This window comes from Pyrgilauda ruficollis, unplaced genomic scaffold, assembly GCF_017590135.1.
Source record: "Pyrgilauda ruficollis isolate IOZ18807 unplaced genomic scaffold, ASM1759013v1 scaffold6, whole genome shotgun sequence".
Classification (NCBI taxonomy): domain Eukaryota; kingdom Metazoa; phylum Chordata; class Aves; order Passeriformes; family Passeridae; genus Pyrgilauda; species Pyrgilauda ruficollis.
Genome location: NW_024527710.1, coordinates 5,548,712 through 5,559,575, shown reverse-complemented (window position 1 = coordinate 5,559,575; position 10,864 = coordinate 5,548,712). Strand labels below are relative to the sequence as shown.

General features: G+C 43.0%; 2 protein-coding genes across 2 annotated transcripts; one reads left to right on the top strand and one right to left on the bottom strand.

Moving 5' to 3' along the window:
* The first annotated feature begins 259 nt into the window (after window positions 1-259).
* Window positions 260-5,736, top strand: RPF1 (ribosome production factor 1 homolog). Its single transcript, XM_041483270.1, has 9 exons — window positions 260-442; window positions 525-581; window positions 1,704-1,784; window positions 2,145-2,240; window positions 2,947-3,100; window positions 3,636-3,718; window positions 4,558-4,739; window positions 4,826-4,952; window positions 5,316-5,736. The coding sequence occupies exons 1-9, from the start codon at window positions 287-289 to the stop codon at window positions 5,355-5,357; spliced, it is 978 nt and encodes a 325-aa protein (XP_041339204.1). The 5' UTR covers window positions 260-286; the 3' UTR covers window positions 5,358-5,736.
* A 170-nt stretch (window positions 5,737-5,906) lies between these two features.
* Window positions 5,907-10,431, bottom strand: GNG5 (G protein subunit gamma 5). Its single transcript, XM_041483271.1, has 3 exons — window positions 10,250-10,431; window positions 9,034-9,189; window positions 5,907-6,919 (listed from the first exon to the last, which is right to left on the bottom strand). The coding sequence occupies exons 1-2, from the start codon at window positions 10,328-10,330 to the stop codon at window positions 9,064-9,066; spliced, it is 207 nt and encodes a 68-aa protein (XP_041339205.1). The 5' UTR covers window positions 10,331-10,431; the 3' UTR covers window positions 5,907-6,919; window positions 9,034-9,063.
* Window positions 10,432-10,864: the final 433 nt, after the last annotated feature.

The window sequence follows — 10,864 nt, the reverse complement described above, 5'->3', positions numbered from 1 at the left end:
GTTGACTGTGCCCTGCGCTCAGCCTTGAGCATTGTGTCAGCACCAGCCTGAGAGGTTCAAGAAGCGTTTGGACAGTGCTCTCTGGCACATGGTGTGACTTCTGGGGTCCTGTGCAGCGCGAAGAGCTGGCCCGATGATGCTCCCGCACCCCTTCCAGCTCGGAACGCTCTAGGAAGAGGCGCGCAGCACGCCCGCCCTGCGCGAACCCGCCCTGCGCATGCGCGGCCCGCCCGGCGGGGCAGAGGCCAAGGGTGAGGGGCCGGCCCCGCCCCGCGGCAGCAGCGCCATGGCGGGTGAGGGCAGCGGGCCCGTGCCGGGGGATGGCGCCGGGCCGCCCGCCCCGGAGCGGGTGCTCTTCCCGCCCACCTTCAGCGTGTCCGAGATCAAGAACAAGCAGCGTCGGCACTTCATGTTCCTTCGCTGGAAGCAGCAGCAGAGGAAGGTGGGGCGCGCTGTTGCCTGGGGGCGGGGGAGGCCCGGGTCTGGCGGGTCTGGCTAACGGAGCGCTGTTTCTCTGCCCGCAGGAGAAATTGGCTCTCAAGAAGAAGCGGAGGAAGGAGCGAGAGGCCCTCGGAGACAAAGTAAGGGTTCCGGCCGCAGGAGCCGGTGTGGCGGCGAGGCCGGCCCTTCCCCGCCGTGAACGGGGCACTGCTCGCCAGGGTGAGGGTCCTGCAGCTCTGCCCGGAGCTGGGGCTCCTCAGCTTCCTGAGCCATAGACTTCAGGGAAGCAGAGCAGTGAATACAGGGAGGGTGATAAAACACTGCAGCAGGATGCCTAGAGTGGATGCCCCATCCCTGGAAACGTTCAAGGCCAGTTTGGAGGGGCCCAGAGCAACCTCATCTGGTCCAAGATGTCCCTGCTCACTGCAGTGGAATTGATGGCCTTTAAAGGTCCCTTCCAGCCAAACCATTCTATGATTGTATGCTCTCTGTGCTCACTGGCTGTGGTAGCCTTCAGAGACACGGTTGTCTAGCAGAGGTATCAAACAGCTGACTTCAGAAACCTTGTTGATCCTGTGTTAAATGATGCTATAAACAGGCAGGATGAGTTTTAAACTTAATGACATAAAACCACTCCTGAAAAGTTGTCTCTGATGTGATTGCTGTGGCATTTGTGTTGATATTATTAGGAATTATACTCTAATATTAATTTTTGTGTAGATTGAAACAATCAAAGCTGACCAAACCATGCCCAGACCAGTTATCTGCTGGATTCCAAGCCTAGCTGTGAGCAAAGGTTTTGCTTCCTTCCATGGACTGATTGAAGATAGTCAGATGTGAGTTCCTGTATTACAATAGTCTCACTAGAGTGGTGTAAGTTAACACAGTAAACATTAAAGGCTATTAGTCATTAAATTCTAGATATCAAGGTTAAAACATGTTGCAGTTGAAAGCAGAATCCTTTTCTTTCACAGAAGAAATAAAAATGGAAAGAAAGTTCCCCTGTTTTTTTGTTTTGTTTTGAAAAGTGGCGCTGTTCCAGTGGTGCTTCTCTCCGTCTGATGCTCTCTGGTGTCCCAATACCTGTGCATATTTTAATCCAAGTTATGTAACTTCTTTTTTAAAAGAGGCATCAAACAAATAATACTTGCAGTTCTGTGTAGAAATACACAATACAATATCATGGTGGTATGAATGTGGTATTTGCAGTGCATTTAATAATGACATCAATATGCTATGTTAATAAATTTTATGTATTTTAGGCACCTCCAAAAGCCGTACCAAAGACTATTGAAAATCAGCGAGTGTATGATGAAACCACTGTAGATCCCAATGATGAAGAGGTAACTGCATGTGCTAATAAGTTAACCATTGTTTTTCTAACAAGGGACATAAACTCCTTGATGAAACTGAATAATCCCCACTTTTCTGTTAATCTGTTGATGAATTACTTTCTACATGTGATGGGTTTACTAAGAGGTGATGTCATTCTTTCATTATCTGTATTAAATAATTGCAGTTCTGATATTGGTGGTAAAAGCTGCCCACGTTCATCACACTAGATTCTTAAAAACATGAAAACCACATGCCTTCGGGTGATGAATTACAGACTAGATCTTGTGAATTAAAATTTAGATCAGATTGAACAATTGTTCCTCAGGTATTTCATACATGATGGATTTAACAAATTTCTGTTCTTCCAGGTTGCTTTTGATGAAGCGACTGATGAATTTGCACCATACTTTAATAGACAGACTGTTCCCAAAATTCTTATTACAACATCAGACCGACCTCGTGGGGTACGTATGTTTTACTTGGAAACCAAATGGTTATAAGATACCAGGGTTTTCATCCTGTGATTGCTACATTAAAACTGAAGATAATAGCATTCACATGGATTTTTTCTTTCATTTTATTTAGTGCCCAACAATAACCTTTTATGTGTATGTAATCCATTGGTTTCTCTAGCACTATTTGTTTCCTCCATTTAAAAAAACCCAGCCTTGTGCATGTGTTCTTGTATTGAAATGATCAGTGTTGCCTGACTGAAGAGATTACTGGCATTTTTGAAAACCATAAAATAAATTACTTTAAAAATAAGAAAAAATACACCTCAAACAGTTTATCTGAAAACTCAGACATGAGTTCATGAAGAAATAGTTACATTGTATTTTGAGATGCTGTGAACTTTTTGTAAACCAGTGTCCTTGATGAATAATGAGTGTGGAGAGTATGCTTTTTGCATTTCCCTGCTTTTCTGTGATGGAGGAAGAGGAGAAAACAGTCCTTAAAAAATCTCTGGTGTGCTGCATTCTTTACTGCAAAAAATTTTTTTTGCACTAACTGAATGAAGTAATTTAATAGTTTATCTTCAAATCTTTATAGAGATACTGGAAGTAATATATGCTCAGGGAGTGTAGTTGGAATGACCAACCCTCTGTTCTCCTGTCAGCTGAATTCAGTGCTGAATTCTGCACATTGCAATTTAACTCCCCTGTTTTGCAGAGAACAGTGAGATTCTGTGAGCAGCTGGCTACTGTTATACCCAACTCACATGTGTTCTATCGAAGAGGGCTGGCTTTGAAAAGAATCATTCCACAGTGTATTGCAAAGGACTTCACGGATTTAATTGTCATTAATGAAGATCGCAAAATACCAAGTATCCTTTTGTGTATTTAAGGAAAGGAAACAATTCTGTCATGTGCATCAGAGATATACTTTATTCTGTTTTCTTTCTCTTCAGGATGCAGATTACAGACCTAAAAATCACTGTACCAACTTGAGTGTCTGATGGCTTATGGAACTTGGAATTATTGAAGAAAGTAGATACCTTGGCACTTTTTTGTTGTTTGTAGTGCATGGATAAGCACTGTTATTATTTCAGTAAATGTATTAGTTTGATTAATTAACAAATTTTTCTGACCAGGAAAATCCTTTATTTTTTTTCTGGCTAGATAAAACATTACAAATTCATTAAGTGAGATAGCAATAGAGGATAACCTGTGTTAGCATGTAATGGGCATCCTTCAGAAAGCTAGTTAATTAGTTTGGGAATGTATGTTTGAACATACAACAAAACCTTGGGCACAGATCATGGATCTAAACCTCTAATGTAATACTGCATTTTGCATTGAATGTTCCTCTGTACATTACATGCTTGATTTTACCAGCCTTTTCTTTAACTTGGTGCACAGATGGTCTTGTTTTAAGTCACCTGCCTGATGGTCCAACTGCTCATTTTAGAATGAGTAGTGTGCGTTTGCGTAAAGAAATAAAGGTGAGACTCAAAATTTGAAAAACTGATTATCTCTTGGTTAATGATAAATACATCCAGTCTACTTCAACTGTCAAAACTGCACTTTGATATGATTCAGATTGATCTTGTAAATGTGATTTTTTGGTAAGGTAACAGGAGGCTGAGGACTGGTGTATTCTACTTCACAAGCAGCATATTTCCATTTTTAAGTTTATTTGCTGTATTTCTTTACTGCCAAGTATATTATAATCTGACAAGTGTTTTTAAAATCATATCATTAAATAGCAGATGATAACCTACATCAGTAGGAAATACCCCATGTCTAGCATACACACAGTAGGGTATATAAAATCAGCAGTGTAAAAGGTTTCATTAGATGTAGTTTGTCTTGAATAAAACTTAGTTCTTCTTGTTCCTACAGCCCTGTCACCTCTTCGTAGTATTTCTTACTTAGCCCTAAGGAATTTGCAGTAAAATGGGTTTTCTTCTTTGAAATAAGTAATCTCTAATTCGTTTTTATTAAAGAAGCCCATATACTCTCAGTCCCGTATATCCCTAGTTGGTATGAGTACAGAGGGAGTACTCCTATGATAGGTAGAGTGCATTATCTGCTATAACAGGTTCTGCTAAGAGTAAAAAATGCAGGAGAAAACATTATTCGTGCTTTTTCATTGAATTTATATTGTTGAACCAAGGATCCTTGTTACCAGCTGCTCCTTTATTTATGAACTTAGGTTGTGTTTGCAAAAATTATTAGGGTGTGTTTTTGGCCCTGTCTTCCTATTTCACACACTTCTTTGGTAAAACATTAAAATCCTTTTGCATTCAGTCTGTTCTTTGCATTATTACTTTGATTTCAGTGGAAAGGGAAGGAGCCCACGGAACACGTCCCGGAAGTGATCCTGAATAATTTCACAACGCGGCTCGGCCATTCCATCGGCCGCATGTTTGCTGCTCTCTTCCCACACGACCCTCAGTTCATTGGAAGACAAGTAGCTACATTTCACAACCAGAGAGACTACATCTTTTTCAGATTCCACAGGTGACATTTTCCACAACACTCACTCACAAGTGCGAGAGAATACTCTTGTAACTTAATTCCTAATTTTAATTATTTTCTTCCTCAAGATATATCTTCAAGAGTGAAAAGAAAGTGGGAATTCAAGAACTTGGGCCACGTTTCACATTGAAGCTGAGGTCACTTCAAAAAGGAACCTTTGATTCCAAATTTGGAGAATATGAGTGGATTCATAAGGTATGTCTTAGTAATGATAGTAGTTCTGCTTGGGGAGGCTAAATCTGACATGAAATGTAACCAAAAATCTTACCCTAGAACAGGGGTATAAATGCAGTTCTCAGTGTGGAAGTGTTTAACTTAAGTATTTAGAGGTATATTTTTGAGAATCATGCAAAGCAGAAACATCTTCCTGTATTTCAAGTGAAAAATAAAAACAGCAAGGACAATGAATGTCAATATACCATAACTACTTATTTGCAACTCTACTGTACAATAACTACATTTCACTGTCTGCCGTGCTGTAAAATGGAGTAGTCATCCTTGTTTGTTTCATCCAGTTGCATGAACTTGCTGGTAAACAACTTTTCTTCTAAATTTCAGCGTCGAGAAATGGACACGAGTAGAAGAAGATTCCACTTGTAAGTGAAATCTGCCAGTTGCTGGTGACCAGGAATACAGCACCTGCTTTGAACTAGGGATGATCCTGGACTACTAATGATAATGATACTGAACAGTATCTGTCTGCAGAAAGACAAACAGCAATCATTAAAACTTTCTACAGCAGCAGATAAGTAGGATGTGCCTCTCTTCCTCGTTGTAGCCAACATGACAAGGACAGTGACTTTTTCCAGCTTAGCAGGAAAAACTATTGACTGTGTTTGAGCAACTTGTCATTTAGCTATCACTAAGGATTTGCCAGAAATGCTGCTGTGCTGTAGATACAGATTATGCTTCACAACATCAAAGACAGCAAATATGTTGGTTAAAGAAATTTTCAAAATAAAGTATTTGTAGTTTTACAGTTTCATTTTATTTTTTCTGTTAACCCAGACATCTTCAGTTAATCACGTAGGAGATAAGTATTTGAAACTTATTTCTAACTCATGTTGTGCTGTTCCCTGACGGTATGGGGATAGTTTTCCAAAAAGGTTCTCCTATCCAGAGAACATGGAGAAGGCAGTATGCAATCCATGAAATCCATGGTATTTTATTTCATTAGCATTTTGCATAGAATAGGCATGTTGCTGAAGTTACAAAAACAATATGCATCACTCCTATAGGCATCTCTTCTGTAAGTATTACATTAACAAGAAGTCTGTATACCCAAAACAGCAGAAAGGATGGGAAAGAATTCGTAAAACCCCCTAACAGGATGTTCATAAAGCGTCATCTAAAAATGCTGCTCAGTAACTATCTGAGGTCTCTGAGCAGGGTTTTCCCCATTAAAATTTTAAATACGCTTCTTCAGCCTCACAGCAACACTCAAGTTTGTATTATCTGCACATCACCTACTGTTTTGCCTCAAGTGGGCACATTCACTGGCAGCTAAAAGGTCAAGTTTTCTTTGAGCTACTTTCTTTTCATATACAGCTGTAAGTGCTTTTTCATATTTACCTAGTGAATAAGAAGGCACATAGAGTAAGTTGTCTCCTAGGGTAGAATTACTCATTAAGATTAATTTACTCTGTCTTAATGTGATGTCTATGATATGGCATAGCTGTATAGCTGAATTATAAACAGTCCCAATTTTTTTTCTGTTCTATTTCTGTTGTGCTTCTAAGTATGGTACTGCTGGAGCCTCATTGTTCTGAAGGACTGTTAACCCCAGGCAGACTTGCAGCAGCAGAGAATATTTACACTCTTTTCTCTGGTCTCCAGCTGCTGCAGAGTGATGCACTGACTGTGAGGTGCCACCATGCCCAGAAGTTAATCAAATTCTTACAGTAATTTCAAGACCAGACTAAATCAAGACACTTTTATTTTCTGCTTGGCGTATAAAACTGATTCCCATATGAAACAGAAATACATAACTAGCGTACAGTTCATCTGGAGAGGTAGATGGTAAGAAGTTTGACGACAGTAGCACTTTTAGAGTTAGATTTGGCACGTTAAAGCTAAGCTTTTTTACAGACTTCAAACCAGGCCACTCCTTGAGGCACTCTGCCCATACACACATCAGCAGGTAGGAAAAGATGCTAAAAGATCTGAAAAACAAAAAACCAAAATGTAGTTAGAAAGGTAACACTGCTGAATGAAGCAAATCAAAGAATACTTATGTTTCAGAGTATGCCATGGACAACTATTTAGGAAAATATGTCCCCTTTTTCCACAGCTGTTTTATTAGTTTAAAAAATAAACTTTGAATCAAGTCATGCCCAAAGATACAATAAGATAATCAAAGCTCTTATAAAAGAACTGAAGCTTAGTGTCTCCTTGAAACCAAACTGCTAAATGGAAGGATAGAAGAAGCTGTTCCCAGTCACTTTCTGCTCATCAAAACACCAGGTTTCTATTTTGCCTTTGAAAAGCAGAGAATTTGTTGTATAACTAACAAATTACACTTCTTCCTCAGTGAGGTGGTGCTGACTGTGCAAACACAAACACTACTGGCTCATCAGGAAAACACAAGGAATCACCTCCTTTCAGGAAGTGCCTGGAACAGATACTGCAAAGTGAAGGAGTTCCACATATAGGTAGTGTAAAAACAGAAATTAGTTCCATTCCAGGAACTGGAAGGCTGTAGCAGAGAAAGAAAACGTTAAGCCTCCTATGCCCTGTGTATGCAGGTGTGGTGTGAGACAGTGGAAACATTGTTTCCCTACATCCACACTCAGGAATCCAGGACTTTCTTAACCTTGGCAAACCTCAGTGGGGAATTGTATGTGTCACAGATTAAGTACAGTTTATTTGGCTTTGTGTAAATTTTCAGTCTATAATGCTTAGAGATGATCTGATTTCTTCCTTGGATTAGTGCTTACAACTGAAGCTACACTAGTGTAGCATCTGAGAGTATTTTTAAAATTACAGTAATTAGCAAAAATTCACAACAGAAGTAACTTTAAAAGCTACAAGAACTCTAAAGCACATTTCAGTTATACTGTTGTAATTCACTGCTCAAAGCAATGTGGGATGTGGTATTGCTTGTTAAATAGTTAAGGATTAACTTCTATACTGCTACTATTCTGGCCTTTAAACCTAGTTATTCTGGTAGTACACACATCTGGAACTTTTCTACAGCCTGCTTGAGGGGAGAACAATTTTAACAATTCAATCTGACTGTGGTCACCCTTCTATAAAGCTGCCTAACAGCACAATTTACATCTAGCAATCTACAGTTCTCTGGATGATAGAAGTCAGCTACACAACCAGAATTTTTCAAGGTTAAGACTCACTATGAGATTTGTAAGGACTCTGAACTATGGTTAACTGTATCAGGTGCTTTGAAATAACGTCTGTGCTCTCATCTCCAGCCAGATCCATGTCAGGCAGCAACAGGAAGAGGGAACATGGTAAAATCATGATGCATTTACTGTGGTCAAAATAACAGAGTTATTGTGACTCTCTGAATTTTGGTGAAACTATTGTGGATCTAAAATTCACCTTTCTAAAGAGGTTAGCCTAAAATCTAGTCACCAAAATGGCAGATTAGTGAGTAGTCTTCCTGGTGACAGCAGTAGTGCTAATGAACCTATGAAAGTCCTGGAATGAAAATCCAAATGAGTATTCCATTGTTTCTAGTTATCTAAACTGCTATCCCTGTAGGAGCTTACTTGAGTGGCATATGGGCTTTCAAAAGTAAATACTTCTTAAAAAGTATATACCTTTTTCTTTTGGCAGAGAGGGCATCTGCCCTGCCAGCAGTGGTCAGCGCTCTTCTTGGGGACTACCACCACTAATCTATTTTTGGAACTGTTCTTTAAAAGCTTTAGAACTGAAGTCTGTTTTATCTGCCTCAATCAGGATTCACCACATACGCTGTCAGGTGATTAATTCTATGTGAGAAAAGGGAAATAATACCCTTACAGAGAGGAAGATGCAGCACAATTACTTTTAGTCCAAAGAGCAGCTCAGTAGTATCTGGTCCCACCATTTTGCTACACAAACTGGTGGAAGCTCTGCAACAGCAAAGTGCTGCTCATAACACCAATGACCAGCATGTGTCCAGTACAGAGCTGTGACCAGAAAAACGGAGAAGGGACCAAAAATGGGGATCTAGACCAACACCAGCTGCACAAGTCAGATGTTTCTGAGTGCCTTTCATACGGCCTGTCTCATTTAAATGACAAAAGAGTTTATGAATTGTAATTCAAGAACTTACCACTGAAAGATACTGAAGTAGTTCATATAATTACAAAAATGAACAAACTTTCTGGGGTCTGAATGGATTTGTACTTGATGATACTCCCGTCAGTAGGGGATCATGTTGTGCATTCTGCAGGCAGAATTGCTTCAAGTCAGCTGCAGCTTGAGAAACCTAGTTACAATAAAAGCTGGCATTAGAATTCACTGAACACTCTTTACAGAGGATGTGGTTTTTACATTGCAAAGTATAAAGAATACTACTAAATTATTCTGCACTATAGTTTATGTAGATTTTATGCAATAATTTCATTGTAGTTATTTTGTTTCTTAAAGACAAAAAGATGAACAAGGTAAGAATGAGAACTGATTTGGAAGTTTAAATATCCATGTTAAACTTTTAAGTATGAACACATGAGCAAGAGCTTGGAGATTACTTAATTAAATATATGAAGATACTTGTTCTAGCATAAACAGTTCAAAAATACTGTCTATGGTTTAACATGTTCTACTCTACTGAACTCGCATTTCAGGCTCCCTTGGAAAGCCATCCTTATGATGAGATAATGGGGTTCTGAGCACCCTTAAGGAGTTTTTGTCATGCTGTACCTTGCAAAAAACTGATCAGTGAAAAATTCTGTCTTGCTTTTCTTTGCTGTAACTCTGAACTCATGCAATAGAACGATCGAAGTTTCAAAAAGTTGCATCTTCCGCCGACACTCGGCATGTGCAGTTTGCCCGGTTTCTCTGCCGTGCCAGGCGCGGTCTCGCCCCGGCGCGGCACAAGCTCAATGCACTTCGTGTGCCTGGCAGCGACATCTCCATCTTGCCGTGCCGGGCCAGCCCAGCCTGTTGCGCGCCCCGCCTCGGGCGGCCGCTCCGCAGAGCCCGAAGGAAGGGCGCTCCTCGCTCCGAGGGCACGAGCGGGCAGCCCGGGCCGCGTCCATCGCCCGGGGGAGCGCTCCGGCCGGGGAGCGGGCCCGAGGGGCGGCGGGCAGCGAGCGGCAGAGCCCCGGGCAGGGGTGGCGGCGGAGCGGACGCGGCTGCGCTGCCGATCCGGGCTCGCCTCGGCCGGGGAACCCCGAGGGAGCCCCGGGAGAAGCCCGGGCGCCGCCGCCCAGCGGGGTCCGCGGGGCGGGGCAGGTGGGAGCCGGCGGCCCCGGCGCGGCGGGCGCGGCCCCGGGGCGGTGAAATGGCGGCGCGTCCGCCCCGTCCCGTCGCGGCTCCGCGCTCACCTTCACGCGGGTCACACTCGCCTCCAGGCGCAGCTGCTGCACCACCTTCTTCATGGCCGCCACGTTGGAGGAGCCCGACATGGCGGGGTCGGCGGCGGGCTCGGCTCGGCACTCGCGGCACTTCCAGCACAACTTCCCGGCGCGGCCACAACTGCCCGGACCGCGGCGCCTGCGCAGCCGGGGCCGGGGCGGGCGGGGCCGCTCCGTGTGCCCGGGACGGGGACCCGCCCGCGGGCTCAGAAACAACCGCCGCCCTCACGCACTGGGGGTGGGGACTGGCGCGGGGGGAGGTTTTCACACCAAGGTGGCGAATCTTGGTGATAATATCCACTGGGTTCCAAGTTTGGAGGTTATTTTGAGATGCAATGAATGAAGTTCCTTAGTTCGTGCTAGCAGTTTGAGTGCTGACTGTAGCCTGGAGGAGCAGCTTGTAGTCCCAGTTCATGGCAGAAAGTGCCCGGGAGCGGCAGTGAAGTGGGAATGGGGTGACATCGGGTACTGCAAAGGACAGCATCTTCCCTGTAGGCGGGAGCAGTGGCAGGAGCCCGTGCTGTGGCCGGCAATGACGGGACAGCGATGGGTGCCACACTCGGGCCACTGGGGCAGCTTGCGAGT